Source organism: Homarus americanus, unplaced genomic scaffold (genome assembly GCF_018991925.1).
Source record: "Homarus americanus isolate GMGI-L3 unplaced genomic scaffold, GMGI_Hamer_2.0 scaffold45562, whole genome shotgun sequence".
NCBI classification, from domain to species: Eukaryota; Metazoa; Arthropoda; class Malacostraca; order Decapoda; family Nephropidae; genus Homarus; species Homarus americanus.
Window position 1 is genome coordinate 108,592 of NW_024744839.1, and position 20,329 is coordinate 128,920.

The 20,329-nt window shown below is 38.7% G+C and overlaps 1 protein-coding gene across 2 annotated transcripts in view; it reads right to left on the bottom strand.

The window, feature by feature from the left end:
• Positions 1 to 755: 755 nt before the first annotated feature.
• The window catches only part of LOC121878235 (hydroxysteroid dehydrogenase-like protein 2), a 52,091-nt gene continuing 32,517 nt past the window's right edge, over positions 756 to 20,329 (bottom strand). For both annotated transcript variants that reach the window (XM_042384328.1, XM_042384329.1), the window contains exons 6-7: positions 10,603 to 10,748; positions 756 to 4,191 (exon numbers count right to left, since the gene is read on the bottom strand). In XM_042384328.1, the coding sequence (XP_042240262.1) occupies positions 3,871 to 4,191; positions 10,603 to 10,748 (467 nt within the window). In that variant the 3' untranslated portion in view covers positions 756 to 3,870. The remainder of the gene's footprint in view (positions 4,192 to 10,602; positions 10,749 to 20,329) is intronic.

Consider the following 20,329-nt stretch of genomic DNA (forward strand, 5'->3'; position numbering starts at 1 on the left):
GAGTGTAGACTTATTAAATGAATAAAATGAGGGCAAACATTTTGAGGGATAAAATAGAATAAGGAGTCCTATCTGTAGGGACAGACTCCCATCTTCAGCTGGGAGAGACTAATGTTCTGTACATTTTTGTGTGCCAGCTGACTGATAGATGGATTCACAAGATGGCACAGGTTATGACACTAACTCCCTGACCACATAGCATATGAAGGGTAGACACTTCAAATTAAAAAAATTTCTTAGCCACAGAAACCCCAATACATTTCCCACTATGTGAAAGAAAGTGGATCCCATAGGCAAGACTGCCCATTATGGATACAACACACTGTATACTAAGCCTTTAGTAGACAAGGAGGCAGCACAGCCAGTACTGCTCTCAACCGCCTTCACTTCCCCACGTTGTAAACTTAGGTATCCATTTACAACTGGGTGAACTGGGAGCACCTGTGAATTGAACCATGACCCCCAGAACAAAGAGGCAAGTGCTGTATCCACTCAACCACCATGCTCCTCCCTCTATCTATCAAACACTACCCTTTGTCTATCACCCAAACTAAAGTCGAGATCAAAAGGAAACTTACCACAATAATGAACAATACAAACTTGTTACAGAAATGGAAACAACTTTATATGTATTATATGTATTAAATGACTAATGTACAGTAGTCAGATGATGCAAGGAGGATATTCCTTTTGTCATGTGAACATCAAATAATGCCAGGCAGGATAAAGATCACACAAGAAAATAAGACAAAAAGTGTTATTCCAAAGATTGTTTATTTTAGCATGTAATGTACAATATAAAGCTTATAACAAAAGTTGCATTGTTTACATCACACCAGTGAGTATAAGTAAACCCACCCTAATAGTAGAGAAAAACCTACAAAGTAATGCATAAAAGGGATGCCTTACCAATTCCTTACAAGTACCTTGATGTATAATAGGTAACTGGTGGTGGTCACATTTTGACCAGTCAATATTGAAGCATAGAATTTGAAATATAAATGCTACCGGTATCTATAAAGATTAGTGTTCAAGAGACTTCTGTACTCACCTTTGAGTTAACAATTAAATGAAACCGTACTGGCTCTGGTAATACAGCAGATAAGGTAGGAATACAAAATAATCAACAGATACAGAATTACAGTAAGATCTTGTATTTCGCAAGTAATATAGACTGAAAAAATTGCGCCAAATTCAAATTCGCCAAATGCAAATACATAAACTCGTGGGAAAAATAACAATATAGACTAGCCGCTCTTCCATCAACCTCTGATTTTCCCATTTATAACCTCAAAATTATACAAATTCTGCCTTTAATGACCTAATTGTGCTTTCTGGAAACTAGTTTTTAGGCCTTCCTCAAGTAACTTAATTACACACTGCTTATCCTGTATCGATTACTTGGCAAACTTAACTCCCTTATGATAGTCCTGCTTCTCCTTTTCCTTATTTGGCAGCTTAGGTGGGTCTGTCCCACCCCCACCAGCACCAGTAGGACCCCCAGTAGAGGCAGAGGCCATTATCTTTTCTCGACAGGTGGTAGCACCACCCAAAAATAGCACACAATAGCAGCCAGGGCGGTCGCTAGGATGACGCGGGCTACAACCCGATACGCAACGTTCTTGTAAACCTCTTTTACATTCACCACCGGCAATTCGATCACCAGAACGCTTCTTGGAAACATTCTTCTTACCTTGTCTTTCCATATCCATTGCTAACACAACAAAATTGGAGAAAACAGCGAAAATCACGAAGCAATCGACAGAAGCGGCGTGATTCAACTGATCATGTGATGTAAACAGAGAGCGCTGGTGCAAACCGTTATTAGTCCTCAATGCGAAACATTCCTTTTACTTATTCTTTTCATATAGTATTTATGGGTAACAGCTAAATTTAAAAAAAATAAGTAAATAAATTTACAGGGTATCTCTCAAAAAACACTTCACAAACAAAGGACACGAATCAATTGAACATGTGATGTCGAACGTGAACTGTAAACATTGCATAAACCCGCACCACGCATAAAACGTTCAGGATGGACTCAAAACATTGAGGATGGAATCGTGTTATAGCCAACATTTGTATGCAAAAGTACGCGTTTTACAAACAGCGTTCCCCTATTCATCAAATGCGTTACAACCAATTTGCTTTGACAAAACACGCGTTATAGCAGAAATAACTGTAACTGGTATGTGGGCTGTGACCATTTAAGATGATGGCCAGCATTCAAGCTTGCTGGATCTCGCGTTCAGCTTGCTGGATCTCGCGAAACTCACGATATTTTACGCCAAATATAAGACTCGGTTACATTAAGTAATGCTCGCAAAATTCAAAAATGCAAAATGAAATCACGCGAAATATGAGATCTTACTGTATTACAGTCAGGTAGAGAATTGTTAATCGATTTTCATTTTTCTGTCAAACTTACGTGAAACATTTTGAATACACATTACATGAATATGACTGAACACATACATTACTTAATGATGGTTATAATTAATTTTTATAAATTTTATTACGTAAATAAAATGCATCTTACAATTAATATTTTCTATAATGCTGTCCCATGATCAGAGAAATATATCAATTAAATGGAAGAAACATTTTAAAGAGCAGTTCAACAGTGTAATCTGAAACAAGCTCCAACTGACCGAGTTGAAACATGAGGTTCAGATCAAGACCAACAGAAGTGGTAAAATATAACAATTAGATAAGACTGGCAAGAAGATAAAACCCAATTTTCTATTAATTCACCTAGCAGATTTTTTCTTCTTCTAGTTTTGCACTTTCTCAAGGATCACACTACCTTTTGGGGGCTATTTTCCCATTCTCTATCTTTTGTTTCCTCTATCTGCATCTCATTTAATTATTCCTGCCTCTTCTTCCAGTGTCCAGGAGTTAAGTCCTGGCACCAAATCATTCTAGAACTGCAGGTGGCAACAGTTTTACTTCTACAGTACTGTAGTTACACCAGCATGAGAAATTCTTAAGCAAATACATTAAACATTTGTGCGGCCTTTTAATATTTAATAAATACTGAGAAACTTTGTGGTGTGATACTATGGTTAACACACCTGCCTGTTATTTAGTAAACACACCTGACTGTGAACTGTTAGCAGAAAATGAGGCATTGTTTTACAAGGTCATGTACTAAAAGAGAGGTTTGTAGTTAAGGCTCACATCAACAGACACCAGGAAAGGCACCAGAAATCAATCAACTTGTTTCAGTAGTCCTAATTAAAACTATTTCTACCTCTGGTGATATTTTCAGATATGAATTTCTGCAGGAAAGTCTGAGGATGATATTTAGTGATACTGCATATCTTCTATTTTCCTGTGTGAGAAAAAAAGTTTCAAAAAGGTCCCTTGAAAGTTTCAATCACAGATGATGTGCTTACTGCCACTTATGATACTGTCTCTGGTAGTGATATACTCCATGTAAAAGAGATATGTGACATGTACTGTATCAATCTGTAGTTTGAGTTACCGAGTACATTATAAGATGTTAATCCTTGCTTCAAAAAAAACCAAAAACCACCTTTAAAAAAATACATAATATATGACAATTTATAAAAAGTTAAGCTGCATTTGTTGTGTAAGAACAAACATCTCCTTGAAGCTATTTCAAATACATTCATTAACATAAGAACTCTGTAGCAACAAGTCATTATACATTGATATAAACATACTTTACAACAACTACGTCTCATTATTTATCTATAAATATAATCCTCTGTAACAAAAATACCTGCTTCTGAGTAGCTACAGGTTTAGGCAGACTTTACATAGATAAATGGAGAAAGTACCTATTACACACATTTAAGTTACTTTATAATCTAATGGTTGATACCAATTGCACATGTATTATGTTCAAAGTTTTGCCTTCAGTTTGCCCATAAGCTTCTCTAACTTCATGGCTTTACCCATATCCCCTGAGATCTTCATTTTTCCTGTCATGAATGCATTGGTTGCCTTCAGTGAACCTGTAAACATTTTGAAGAAGTTATCACTACTCATGGTGAAGGTGGCATCAGCAGCAGTGGCTGGGTCACCACGCCCACAGGAACCTGAGCCGTTTTTCAGATCCAAGTACCACTTGCTGGCCTCATCACCAGTTACCTCAAAGGAAAACACAGCCTTGGTCTTCTCCACAAGCTCATCACTCAGGAAACCTTCAATCTTTGCAAAAATCTGATGGAGCAAACAGTGTCATGTTTATGTTAGTTATACAACAATAAATACTGTATAAGGTTCTGAAGAAAGATTTTGCTCTTATGTTTCAATAATGTAAAACAAATATCTTAAGTATGGTTCCAAATATAAAAGAATAAAGAATTCAAATTTTCTTCAACCATCAATAGAATACAAAAACAAGTGTTAAGAAGATGGGTTTGGTGTTTTGATGTATTTAACCCTTAGGCCCCTGGTGATGTTCCAGAACGTCCGACCGGTGTGCTCCGGGTGACGTTCCAGAACGTGGACCTATTCCCGCCACTGTTTAAATGCCTAGTGCAGGTTATCAGGTTCCAGTGTGACTATTTGCCTGTCACGCAACATGCTCGGCCACAGGGAAGCTTCCTGAACATATAATTACCTACTTTTGTTTGTTTCATTTTCATTGTTTGTCTATTTTATCATGTTGTATCAAAGTAATATTGCTAAAAGTACAGTGGTCCCTCGATTAACAAACGGTCCAATTAACAAAATTTTGGTTAACGAATTAGCTCTAAAAAAAGGATTTTCAATTCCATTAACGAACAAAACTTCAATTAACGAAAGCCTTACGAGAAACACGCTTTGTCGTGCGCATCAGCTGATCGGCTAGTCCGCCAATACAGTACAGTCAACCCTCGCTTTACGCGGTCCCACTTTACGCGTTTCCACGTTTACGCAGTACCCTGCCGAAACCGGAATGTTCACTTTCCGCGGTGCGTGTACCCCTTTACGCGGAGAGCGGCTGGCGGTCCTCTCGCGCCGCGCCATTTTTGGATCCAAACCTCCCGCCATCCGCCATGTTGTGTAAACGGCGCGAGTAGGTTGCGCAGTGTATGTCTTTGTTGCGTTATCGGTGACGTCATATGACGTAGCGGACTGTGATTGGGCAAAGCATCCTTACCTCCCTCCCTGCTAGCTGTGATTGGTTTAATGTAGTACTATGACGTGCCCAGCCGCGGGAGTGTTCAAGCCCCTCGACCTACCGCGTCAGTTACACCCATCCAGGCTACACCGTGTATATCGGTATCCATTGTTCCATAAGAATGGCTTCCACCGGACCAACACCACAAAGAAACCTTGCATTACCTGGACCCAGCCGCCCTAAGCCAAAGAAGACACGACGTTCCTTAAGCTACGAAATTAAATATAAGATCATACAAGAGTTGGAGAAAGGAACAAGACAGGTTGATCTCGCGCGCCAGCATGGTGTTAACGAGTCTACGATCAGGACAATTAAGAAGGATGCAGCCAAGATAAAGGAGCACATGAACACCACAAAGTCTACAGGTGCTTCTATGATCAAGTATTGCCACAACCAGGTGCTTCTCAAGACAGAAAAATTACTTGTGAGCTACTTGGTGCGTCAGGCGCGACGGAACATGGCGGTGGACACGGGCTCAGTTAAGGAGTACGCACGTGAACTGTATGCTGCAGTGTCACGAAAGATGGGAATTACAGAGCCCAAACCCTTTAATGCTTCCTCTGGGTGGTTATAGAGGTTTAAGAAGAGAAACAAGATCACCAATATCAACATCGGTGGTGAAGAAGCTAATGCTGACCGTGTTGCGGCTAGGGAATTTCCTCCGTTTTTACTTGAGATTATGGAGGAAGGACAGTACACCGACGACCAGGTGTTTAACATGAACGAATCTGGTCTTTTTTGGAAAAAGCTACCTTCCAAGACCTTCGTTGTGAAGAATGCCAGCAAGTGTCGGGGCCGGAAGTTGCAGAAGGAGCGCAACACCGTCCTGTTTACCACCAATGCCTCCGGTACCTGTAAGCTCAAGTTATCGGTGATCCACACAGCACTCAAGCCGCACGCCTACAAGAGCATGGACATGACCAAGCTAAATGTCCACTGGCTGACCGCACGTAAGGCATGCATGTTCTCTACACTGTCCCTCTCCTGGTTTGATGACTGTTTCGTTCCCGATGTGATGAAATTCTGTGAGCAACATAATGTGCCATTCAAGATTTTGTTGCTGCTGGACAACGCACCAGGACACTCGCCCCTACTGTTAGATCGTCACCCCAACGTAAAAGTGGTCTTCCTTCCTCCCAACACTACGTCTATATTACAGCCCATGGACCAAGAATTGATATGTAATGTAAAAGCTGCATTCTCTGCTAAAAAATTCAACCTCCTGAACGACTACACCAACACCAAGGAAGAGTTGCGTAACCTAAGTGACACCAACACCGATAGCAAGAGCGAAGACGACGAGAATCAACAGTTGGCAGAGCAAGAAGTACTTTTAAAACAATTCTGGAGAACATTCAACGTCAAGAAAGCTATGGACTTCTTAGTGGAGGCATGGGATCAGCTGTCTGTAGCAACTGTTCGTCACGCATGGAGACATGTGTTGCAAGGCATTCTGGGTGTTAGGCAGAGTAAATCTGTGACTGGTGAGGTTCAGACTGTTGCAGTAGCAGTGGACCTTGCCAGAGAAGCTGCGCAGAGTGTTACAGTTGCAGGCTTTTCCGAGACCACCAATGACGACATCCTGGAGGTGATAAGGGATCCTGATGTGACTACCGACGAGATGGTAGATGATGATGACGTCAGTGAAGAGGCAGGTGGTGCGTCATCCCAAGAAGAACGCCGCTTATCCCATAGCAATGTTAGGGGTGCCATCGAGTGTATTGAGAAAGTCAAGCTCCTTCTTTCCGACGACCCTGACGCAAACAGGTATGAAATCTTCACTACCCAGCTGTTGCAGACTATGGAGCCCTACATCAAGGTTTATCACGACAACATAAACACCAGCCGTCAGCAAAGCATAACAGAGTTCTTCGCCCGCAACCCACCACAGCCAGCCCAAGCCAGTGATAGTGACAGAGGCAGAGACAGTGATGATGACTTTGAGGGATTTGTCAGGGAGGCACTAGTAAGTGTGGATGACACCGATGAAGACTCACCTGAGGGCCAGTAACCTGCCCTCTGTCTCGGAACCAGCCTCCATTCCCCTACGCCGACCCATCTCTTCTACTAACGTAAGTGTTAACCCCAACCTTGTTTTTTTCTAACCTAACCTTCAGTTTATTCTTCTCTTATTGACTGTTCCCTTCTATATTATGTGTGGGTGAATACCATCATAAAGTTAAGATGTTATTTTAAGTAAAACGTACGTATTGTGTCGGGAAAAGGTGGAGTTTGGGGGTCGGCCCGGTCTCTATTTCAATTAATCCCATATGTTATGTTGTTCACTTTACGCGGGCCGCCGTGGGTTGAATTAACCGCGTAAAGTGAGGGTTCACTGAAATTGGTTCTATGCTTACATTCGTTTCCAGTGGAGTAAATATCAAGAAAGTTATGCTCTTGAATATTTTTGCATTTTTTATATTAAAATTATTAGTCATTCTAATTTAGTTAACATATTGATAATATATACAGTACAGTGATCCCTCGGTTAACGAACGCCTCGGTTACGAAATTTCGGTTAACGAATTACCTTCCATAAGATTCTTCAATTCGGTTAACGAAAAAAAATTCGGTTAATGAAATTTTTACGAAATCATGTCAACATGTTTTCGCTTGCTCAACAGCTGGAATATTAGTCCGCCAATACAGTAATCGGTTCTAGGGCTTAAATTCGTTCCCATTTGAGTAAATATCAAGAAGGTTGTACTATTCAATAATTTTCCAAGTTTTATATTAAAATTTTTAGTCATTTTAACACTTATTTAACATAATTGCAGTACAGGAAACTAGTTTTTGGTGCGCCAATCAGCCACTTGACTTGCCCAGCAAGGCATCAGTTTGTACCTCTGGTCAGTGGAGGTAACATCTTGCTTGTGGCTCTCTTGAACATAAGCTATTTTTACATTTTTACAGTACAATTAGTGGTCATTCTGAAATTTATTTTACATATTGACAATATATAGTGCAGTGCAGTATGGATTTAAAGAAAATAATCTTGAATTACACCTAGTGAACTTAAAATTTTATGGGTGAAATGATGGCATGAAGCATGGGGTGATTTCTCTTCCACCCCCACTTCCTTCTCTTCTCCCTTCTCCTCCACCCTCACTTCTAATTCCCATCATCATCATCGTCAACCAGGAGCCTTCTACAGTACATACACACCTCAAAGTAAGTGTACTTTACTGAATTTATTTTTACTTTGTATGCAATTTTCGGTGAGCTGGAACCAATTACCCAAAATCCCATTAAAACAATGGTTTCGGTTAACGTAATTTTTGGTTAACGAATGACCTTCAGGAACGAATTGTGTTAGTTAACCGAGGGACCACTGTACAGAGAACAATTTTTGTGTGCCAATCAGCTGATTGAATCACCCACCAACGCTTCTCAGTTTAACTTTGTTTACAGTGGAGTGAGCATCCAGTTTGTTGGTCTCTTGAATGTTTTTTTCATTTTTACATTAAAATTATTGGACATCCTGAAATTTAGTTCACATATTGATAATATACAGTGCTGAAATTATTCTGAAACATGAAGAAGGCATTAGAACCAATGCACTCTGTAAAGAATATGGCATGTCATCATCGACTGCCTCTACACTCAGCTGTTTGATATGTAAACAAAGCTGCCAGGAATACGACATACACACCTCAAAGTGAGTTAAAATATAGTATTCTATTGTTTTTATTTATTATTATACAGTATACTGTACAGTACAGTACTGTATTTAGTTTATATTTAATGTTTTGTTAATTCTATTACCGGTATACAGTACAGTCAGTCCTCGACTTACGACGGGGTTAGGGACCGATGACCAGGTCGTAGGTCGAATTGGTCGTAAGTCGAAAATGCAAAAAAATACATAGAAAATCTATAATGGGTGTCTCTTTTTCTTCTCAGCATCAAGAGGAACTCTCACTTTTACGCTTGCCAGCCATTTTAAAGAGAATTACACATAAAAATTTTGTCAGTACACATCACGATCATTAACGTCGGGACTCGAAAATACGTAATTTGAAAAATATTTTATACAACTGCGGCGGTTGTATGTCTTGGCGGTCGTAAGTCGAAGAGTACCTATACTGTACTTTGTATGTACTTTTTCTGTGAGTTGGAACCAATTACCCAATATCCCATTGAAATAATAGATTCAGTTAACGAACGACACTGTGGAACCAATTGTGTTCGTTTATCGAGGGACCACTGTAGTGTAGTATTACTGTAAAATAATGCTATGATTATGTTAAATGTATTTATTTGTGGAATTATTATTATTTTATGCATTACTTGCTCTAACAAACACAAAGACAGCCAGGGAGACTGGCGACGGACTGCTTGAGTGTTGCCGAGCACTTTTTATGAAAAATAATGCAAATAATATATTCTAAATGAATTACTTACAGGAAATAAGTATTATGATCAGTTAATACATGCATTATTGGCCATCTCGGACACAAAGGAAAGCTAAAAATAGCTGGTAAGTGCGTAGGTGACCACGAGCTCAGCTGTCCAAACAACACTGTCCCTTTGTCTCCCCCCCCCCCTCCCCCTCCGTGCTGCCGGGGAAGTTTCTAGAGGGTCAATATATAGTTTTTCTTACTTATTTTTTTGTTTTTTTGTTTTATCATTTAATAGGGTTAAAAATTATTTTTGGAAAGTTGATTTTTCTCCATTTACCCCAGGGTGTGGGGTAATGCCAGAGGCACCCTAACCTGGGGCTTAAGGGTTAAAAGGTGGTAGAGTTTGAATTTAACAGATTTATTTTTTTGCCCTAATTTGTTACAAAAACCACACACATATAATGTGTGCTATGGCTTAAAATCAAGAAATAAATTATGTACTAATAAACTGTCCCATTTACTGACACTCCACTGTGAATACAAAAGCAAATAACAACTGTTATATGAATTTATCTTTTTTTCCTATTTTCACTTGTTTGCTTCTCATATTTTACAAACCATTGTGATTATTTTAATAAGAACAAGCTTGTAACTGTACTGGAAATACATTTATGCCATACATAAGTGCCTTATGCCTCAAACTGACCAATGTGACATCATCACCACTCACCAGCCGGAGTATTGTTGCCAAGATTCTCTTCCCTGTATAGTATTATTTTGTTCTGTATTTCCAAAATTTCTTATATTGCATCTAATACATAAACATAAAATATTTTGATTACCAGTCTTATATTACATCTTACACCACAAATAAGGAGGAAGTACCAGGTACTTTTGAAGTAATTCAAAAGGGGAACTTTAGCTGTGGCTGGGAATGAAACACCTATTTTACTATATAAACCAGTTTTCTTTTATACCATGCTCATACAGTACCAACCATTCCTGGGACTACAACCTCAGCAAATATAAGGAAAATCTATATTGGAATTACACCAAGTCATCAACCAAGTAACATTCTCAACAGGTGGCAGTAACTCAAGTCACATTATCATTAAAACATACCTGTGAAACCTGTCCATCACCCTTGGGTGTGCCTTCCTCTTGAACTTTTCCATCAACATACTTTGGAACAGCACCCTGTTCCTTAGCTTGTTCAACACTAAAATTGTCAAATTCATCCAAAAAGAAATCTGGCATAAGTGGACAACCTGCAGAACAAACAAAAAGACATGAGAAATTCTCAAAATAAAATACATTTGTACAAATTAAAGCAAACATGAACACCAAGTACAGTACAGGTAATAGGTCAAATTACCTTACTAGCCACCTGCCTGTGCAGACAATGACCTAGTTGAAATGAACTGACCACACTAACAAACAATTCGCTAAATTGAAAATGTTAAAATTTGAAGATATAACATTTACTGCTGTGCTCTTTGTTTATAAATCAATTAATCATTTGATTTAGAATAATTATTTCCAGTTCCAGAATAACCAGACCTCCATAAAATATAATGGTATGAAGGTGTGGAACAACTTACCCCAACCCATCCAAGCAAAGATTATGCCCGTTTCCTTTAAATTATCTCTTAAAATATTTCTATTGTCCAGTTACAGTACAGTGGTCCAATTAAAGAAATTTTGGTTCACGAATTAGCTCCCATTATGATTTTCAGTTCAATTAACAAACAAAACTTTGATTAACGAAAGCCTTACGAGAAACACGTTTTATTGTGTGCATCAGCTGATCGACCTGTCCACCAATAGAGTAATCAGTTCTATGTTTACATTCGTTTCCAGTGGAGTAAATATCAAGAAAGTTGGTCTCTTGACTATTTCTGCATTTTTTATATTAAAATTATTGGCCATTCTGAAATTTAGTTTACATATTGATAATACAGACAGTACAGGGAACAGTTTTTGTGTGCCCATCAGCTGACTGAATCACCCAACAATGCTTCTCAGTTTTAACTTTGTTTACAGTGGAGTGAACATAGAGTTTGTTGGTCTCCTGAATATTTTTGCATTTTACATTAAAATTATTGGTCATTCTGAAATTTAGTTAACATATTGATAATATACAGTGCAGAAATTATTATGAAACACGAAGAAGGCATTAGAACCAATGCACTCTGTAAAGAATATGGCATGTCATCATCGACTGCCTCTACAGTCAGCTGTTTGATATGTAAACAAAGCTGCCGGGAATACGACATACACACCTCAAAGTTAAAATGTAGTATTCTATTGTTTTTACTTATTATTATACAGTATACTGTACAGTACAGTACTGTACTTAGTTTATATTTAATGTGTTGTTAATTCTCTTACCGGTATACAGTACTTTGTATGTACAGTATACTTTTCTGTAAGTTGGAACCAATTACCTAATACAGTATCCCATTGAAATACAGTAAAGTCTCCGATAACAACGGTTCGACCTACAACTTTCCATATTTAATACCCTAGTTAATTTAAGACCCAATTCAATTTACGTCCTTATTTCGTTCGTATTTACGACCAAAATATAATAAAAATATGTTAAAATTACATTTTCATATAAATAACAACTAAATCCCGATGTGTATTATAAAAAAAAATTCCACTGTAAAAAAAATGAAGATCGCCTTGCGCAAAGAAGCTGCCTGGCTAATGAGTGGTAAACAACAGTCGGAGCTTGGCGGGCCTTATGTTTTCACGCATCTGGAACAGGAACAGGAGAAAAACTTTCTCGGGTTTCTTACAGCATTTTTGCATCCCTATTCAACATGAGCAAGAGAGCAAGTGATGGTAGTGTTGGTTCAAAAGCTAATAGAAAGTGTATGAGCTTAGCCGAGAAGCTAGATGTGTTAAAATGATATGAAAAAGGTGAGAGGTCTGTGGATATTATATGGAGCAAGCAATGAACATATTTTCTGAAGTGGATCCATTAACAGAACAAAGCATTAAAATTTAAATAAACGTATATGACCTCTACATAAAGATGTATAATGAGAAAAGAAAGCAGCTGTGCAAGGTTCTTTCGACTGCTTTATTATTTGAAGGCCTAAACCATCAACTTCAGCTACACCATCAAATTCAGCATCATAAGCAACTTCAACATCAACTTCAGGTTCAGCAACAGTTTCAGCAACAGCTTTGTGGAAAGCTACAGCTTCAGCAAGAGTTGAACCTACAACTTCAGCCAGAGTTGAACCTGATGACTTCGTCATCTGAGTAAAAACTCGCACAATATTCATTGGCTGTCCTTATGTTTTAGACTTTACCACCATTGGCAAGGAGAATTTTTGTTTTACATTCGTAAATATTATTTAAAAACATATATGAACAGTAAATAAGCGTTACTTTCATATTCATATGTAGAGAAATGACGATGTGTTTTCACATGTACGCACTTACTGTTCATACGTTGGCATCCCCAATCGTCTCGCCTTATTTCTTTACCATTAGTGGTTAGCTACTTCTAGTGTTTCATTTATTAACATTAAATAACATTACTTAAAACATACATACAGGTACAGGGTATTCAATTTTTTTTTAATTAAGTTCACCACAGCTACGACCAGGGTCTTATGTTCTTCAGTTTCTTATGTAGAACCATCGTCACTCACGAAAACAATGCCGTCTTGTCTCTTGTATGTTTTAATATTCTACGTATTATTAATGAATTGCATTGTTCATTTCACATATATAAACATTAATTCAATCAAATACATATTCAGTAATAAACAATAATGAATCTTTTGTACATACAGTATTCTTAAGATAAATGACTGTTTCCTTGAATGCGCACGTATACATTGGCATTCCACTATGTCTCACTTTTTCTTTAATATCAGTGGTTACTTCTACTGTACAGGAAATAATATTAATTAAAACATACATATTTTTTACATTAATTTTACTACAACAACAACCAGGGTCTTATTTTCTTCAGTTTCAGATGGATAACTGACATTATGGGTGTAAACACTGACAACAATACCATCTCTTATCCTCTTGTATGTTATAATATTCTACGTATTATTAATGAATTGTATTGTTCATTTCGCATATATAAAGATTGATTCAATCAAATACATATTCAGTAATAAACAATAATGAATCTTTTGTACATACAGTATTCTTAAAAAGATAAATGACGCGGTATCCTTAAATGTGCACATACGTATATATTGGCGTTCCCAATCCATCTCTTTTTTTTTCTTTGCCATTAGTAGTTAGCTACTTCTATTGTTCCATTTATTAGCATTAAATAACATTATTTAAAACATATATACTGTATTCATTTTTGTCATTCATTTTACTACAGCTACAACCAGGGTCTTATTTTCTTCATTTTCTCGTGTAGAACTATCGTCCCGGACTCCCGGCTGTAAACACAAACGATAACAATGGCGTCCCATCTCCTCGTGTGACCATATTATTATTCATTTATATTGTATAAGGTGCATTCAAAAACATTACTTCAAGAATATAGTTTGCAATTTTCATTAATTGTATTGTTTTGGGAGGAAAAGAGGGTAAAAAGCCACACAAAAGACATGAAAAGGTCACACTTGGGAATGCATCTCATTATTATTGCTTTATTGCTTTATTTTAACGGGAATTAATGATTCGAGATAAGACGATTCACCTTACACTGCAATATTGGAGGACACGTTAACGTTGTTATTCGAGGCTTTACTGTAATAGATTCGGTTAACAAACGACTCTGTGGAACCAATTGTGTTCGTTAATCGAGGGACCACTGTATTAATATTTTTGTAGCACTTACCCTACCAACAAAACCATTAGATCATATGAGTCGCTCAGCATTACAAGGAGGTAAAGCGCCACCCCAGGCAAAAGGCGTTTTCTGATGGATATCACTATTTTCACCCTTCCTCTACATGTTGGTGTTGGATGTAACCCCCCTAGGTAGACTAGAAATACGGTTGAAAGTCCTTCAAATATAGGGTGTCATTTCGCCTCAGGCCAGGAGCTACGTATCTGGCTGTGTTCTCAGCAAGTAAAGGTGGTCACATCCCATTCAGAGTGAGAGGAGCGATTTTTAGAGAGGGCAGAGACAGACTTTGAACAGTACGTGGTTGATTATGAGAAGGCCATTATAGTTATATACACTCCTCAGGATTTACGTAACTTCAACTTACTACGATCGTCCGGGATAATAAAACGAAGGAACTAAACAAAGTAAGATTGTAATACTATTATCATAATACTGTTTTTACCAAAGATTATGCAAACTGTCTCCGCCTTTGTATTTGTCTGTTAATTACGTTGGGTGGGAGGGAAGAGGCAAATGGTGGGGTGTACTGCGCACATCATTGTCATTCCTAAAAACCCCATTTAATTCATATTACGCTATATAACATTCAAATGCACCACGCTTGTAGAACCTCAGAAAACGGGGAACATTGATAAAGGACAACTCACCTACTCAATGTTCCTAGACCATGTGTTGTATTGTACCCAGGTATAGTTATATCATATTAAGTTTATGTATTCATAGCATTAAGGAGAACTCAGGGTATGCATAAGATGAATGTTAAAGTCCAGTTGAGCCGGACTAGTGTACTGTAAGACTCAGTGTGGATCAGGGTTTGAAGGTCATACTATTTACGTCTGTGAGCGTGTAGCGAACATAACTTCCACAGATATCATATGAAAATACATGAGAACAATGATCTGGAAAAAGGATAAATGTATCAGAACTATGTGAGGTGTTGGAAGTGATCCAGAAACTATACTTGAAAGGAAATATCTTGTATGCGTCGGTATGAACTTAATACACCTCGTATCCTCACGTGACATATACCCACGACAGGTACAGTGATCAGAGAATCTTATGTCTGTGTTCAAATAGTGCAATGTGTGAGAGGAGGATCCCTCATTACAGTTTTAAGTGAAGTTGATACACCCCCGCCATGAACATTCAGCCTTTGTTTCAAGGCGCGTCATGTACCCGCCTCAGATGCCACGTTGATATTATAACCCCATGAATTTACCCAAGAACTAGCAAACCAAGACCTTACCTTAGTGTGTAATTTAGGATTAAAATATGTGTTTATAAGGCATGAGTGACAATATACCGAAAAGTGTTCAGGTGAGAACCATAAGAAACAAAAGTGAAAATTAAGGATTGGAAACTGTAGGGCTACGTGACGAGGAGCGGCGGGGCAATGCCCTCAGTCTTCCTCGTTCTACCGTCACCTCAGGTCAGTGTCCTAGCGGGCTATATCCCGCCCTATAATTAAGGTTGATAAATAGAAGTTATTACAGTTTAAAGCTTTGCCGGATATATAAGTGTAATAGGAAAGTGTTAAGGGGTGGGATAACCGCCCGTCAGGCATTATTTCTCAGTCTTCCTCGTTCTACCGTCACCTCAGGTTCCATGCGGTCGGAGAACCTTGCCACCCGGCCGCAATTATCCCTTTGAGCGTCACAACAGGCGGTGACTACTCCCCGCTATGCCAATCCAGTGAACCTGTGGATTTCCAGCGCACTACTCCAAATGAATAGTCACAAATAAGGAGACTGTGAGAAACTCTGCGGTCGTCACTTGGAGCAACCTATAATACCAGGCATAGAAATAGTGCTGGTATGTCTCTAGGTGAAGCCCTCGTCTTTACCCACCAAGGGCGGTGTGCGAACGAGGTGCCTGTTGTGTATACCTAAAAGTCACAAGGAGTCCCATACCTGCAGGGGTGGAGTGTACTGTGTGTTGAGATGGTGCTACTATGTATGATAACCGACGGCGCTAGATTCCATACAGGTGGAGCAGTCTGATGTGTTAAGGGATAGTGTAAGAAGGAATGACCGAGGTAAGGTGGTCACAGATTGTTATGCAATAAGTAGGTGGATGACACGCCATCAATGTAAGAGTCTGGGGCCCATCTGGGTAACCACATTTCCGTTGTTCTTCTGAGGAAGGCCAATTCATGTATATGTTTCTTACCAGTATGTTTTATAAGGAATAAATCAATTAAGACATGTTATGGTTTCACCCTTCTTTACCCTTATCGATCTGGTCAATGGAAAACCTAACCCAATGCCTAGTCCACTCTGCACGCTACCTAACGAGCTACATGCTGTCCAGAGGGTGTCTGGTGGCAGCGACCCTTAGAAATTAAGATTAGAGTTAAGTTATCCCCTTAGACTTAGTGACCCCAGAATCCGGCAGTATAGGGGGGGGAGGGGTGAGTGTAGTGGTGTTTCCTTATTATTACACACTATTATACTAAACAATAGTATAAATCTTTGGCTAATAGTAGGGATGGAAAGATAAATACTGATAGACAAATTAGTTTCTTTTATTATTTCATTTTGGGGGGATTATGGGGGGATGGGTGTAAGCCGAGTGTTGTTTTTGGTGATCATTAACTTGTTTTACAGTATTAGCCCACAATAATAACATTTTGCAGAAAAATTTGATTATTGTAGGTTTGAAGATCAAACAACCATACATGACAGGTAGTTATTCTCATTCAACTCGCGATAAAATAATAACTATTCATAGTACAGTGATATCCCCGTTAGCAGGAATAATTGGGGCAGAGCACTTCCGGGGACGGGAGATTTCCGGCTAACCGGAAGACTTTCTCAAACCCAGAAAAATCCCTCATCCCAGGAAATATTTCCGGTTACTGGGAAAAACTTTCCGAGTGTCTAAACACTGCATCTTGCACAGACAGACACAAGGCCACATCCTCAGAATGTTTCAGTGTGCTGGGGAGTTTTCTAAGAGTCTAAACTAAAAATCTATATGATATGGTCGTGAATGAAGCCGTGTGTTACAGCAGGGACTGGTATTTTCCACTCCCTTGGAGCTGTGGGGGATTCATGGGTCTTGTGTAACTGACCTGACCTGACCTGACCTGACCTGACACAATGTCAGGTGGAGATAGGGTGGGGTATTGGTGATCTTATATTACTGACCTTCTGATATAATGTCAGGTCACCCATTGTTGGGTGTGGGATTAGTGAGTCTGAGGACCTGAAGATGTCTTGAATAAACAACAGTACAGCTGCTCCTCGACTTACAACGGGGTTAGGGACCCAAATCCAGGTCGTAAGTCGAATTGGTTGTAAGTCAAAAATGCTTAAATAATACATAGAAAATCTAAAATGGGTCTCTTTTTCTTCTCAGCACCACAAAACTCTCACTTTTAAACTTGCCAGCCATTTTAAAGTGAATTACAAACAAAAATTTTGTCAGTACACAGCGCAATCACTAACATTGGACTCAAAAATACGTAATTTGACAAAATTTTGGTACGATTGAGGCGGTCGGTCGTATGTTCAGGTGGTCGTAGGTCGAGTATGTCGAGGAGTAGCTGTATTTTTTATACTTACACTTATCGCATTATATCCCTTCAACATTATGTTACATAAGATTTTAAAATATGGAGTGAGAAAGTAGAAAGGCATGGATAATTAGAGAGATGGAGTGGAGAGGAGTGGTAACATGCACCAGTGTTGCCAAGCGCTAAGCTCCTCAACAGCTGATCTTTTAATTCACCACCACGTAGTTAACCATGCATAAATTTATGTCATACAATGTAGGGGTGTGTGGGTGGTGTTAGGGTGTCTGGCTGTGATGTTGTGATATTAATTAATAAATAAGAAATATTGTATCATCAATGACAGTCGTTTGATGAATATTAGCGTACTACAATTGTCACTACTATTTATCAAACTACTGTACTGTCATTAACAATACAATATTGTTTATTTATTATTCATTAACTGATTAACTAATACCCCAACACCACATCATATACTCACACAGAACATCTAGTTTACAGTCTTTTGTGTGAGACACTGAGTTGGAGGGAGGCTGGTGGGAGGCAAGGAAGCTGGCACTCCCCTTTTCACCAGTGTTCAGCCTCTTATGGTGTATGTTTTATCATGGTTAATATAAAATATTAAACATATTAAGCACAAATTATTACAGTAAACATATCTTTATTAATTAATAAAAAAAAAGGGTAAAACATGGCAGGCATGGGGAGGAGTAGGGGAGAGGCAGGAACCTTTTTGGGGGGTGTGCGGTCAGTTCCCTCCCTCCCTCCCCAAACCTCCAACACAAGAGAACCCAGGAGCATGACGCAATATTTTGTTATTTTTCTATACATGTTATTGGACAGTTCATATTATGAATCCCATAGATTGGGAAAACAGTTTAAAAGTGTATAAATCATTGTGTCACAGAAAGACTTCTGGTTGAAGCAAGTTTGAATAGAGAAATTAATTCTATAAACCTTAGTGATGGTCAGTTCAAAACTGATATGTTACACAAATTTATTTGTCAGTGGCCCAAGGTTAAAAATGCTTTGAAAGCATTCGAGGTAGATGTAGGATAGATGATTAGAGGGTCTCATATCTTTGACCTGACTAGTTACATCGCCCATTCTTATAAGCTCCTCTTATGTTTACAGTGGTGGTGGTGTGTGGATTAGTGGATGTCATGTGTTTGACCTGACCTCATGTTTTGTAAGGTCACCCTGTGTACATAAGCCTCTCTCAGTCTCAGTCCTTGTAATTCAGTTGCCTCTGAAGATGTCTTGAATAAAGACGAAAGCTAAGGTGCTCCATCGTTTCCCTTTTTCCTGTGCTGGAATTCTTTAAGGTAGCGATTAATTTAAGTATAAACACCCCTTATTTTGCACCACACATAATAATTTTAGTAATTAATTATTACATTTGAATACAAGTTGTGATAGTTTATGTAGTTGCTCAGAAGTTGTGGTTGCAGTTCGAAGCTTCGACATCACTAGTGTATAATGCATTTCTATATGCCCTGGTTTATTCACTGGTCAGCTGTCTAAGTGTAAATGTAGCCCAGTCGAGCCATCATCCATCAATTAATTTTAAAATAGAAATTATAATGTAAAATGTTATAAGACAATGGTTTAGTAGCACTGTTAATGTTGTTCCAGCCCTTATCAATTAGTACTATATAAATATGGGCTAAGGACATATATTCATTATATACATTCTATCACCCAGACTATTGAGCATACAGCTACATTAAGCATTTGTTCCATCACACCTCCTAGGGTGGACAGCACACATAAACATTTGTAGTTTCACACAGACTCAGGTTACAACTCATAAATATGTGTCCCCAGGCCACCGTGAGAGTAGGCCTGTGGAGTGTAGCCTCTTATCTCTGTGTTGACGTATAGATTACATACCCCCTTACAAGCAGACAGAGAGAGGTTCGTCTAGTTCACAGTTTCACAAGTTCACAGCCAGACACCATACCAGAGACGTGTGCGAGCATAGCTCCCAGGCTGAATATCTCTCTAATTATATAAGCTAATTACAAGCTACTGTAATAGCTAATGCTCAGTAGTCTGCCAACAAACAATTCTGTAACTACCAGAGCATCCAATATAACTAGAAAATCACCACGTGTGTTTACATTAAACCAAGGAACCACAAATGAAGATAACAGAACCTGTGTACACTTGTGTATACTTACAAGCTAAGTTAATTACAAGTGTAACCCAGGGTGACTGGGGTAACTCAACGATTCAACGACTATATCAAAGGTGACACGCCGTGAGATTACCTATTATTTCACCCAGCTTCATCAAAGGTACCAGCGACGACTCTACACTCATTCAGGCAAGTGTTAACAATTGAGATTGTTTGATATCAAAACCCGGCCCAAACAATGTGCTTGCTGTGTAAGTGTCTTAGCAAGTCACCTCACCACCTGACTCTTGAACAACTCTTCACACACACACACACACACACACACACACACACACACACACAC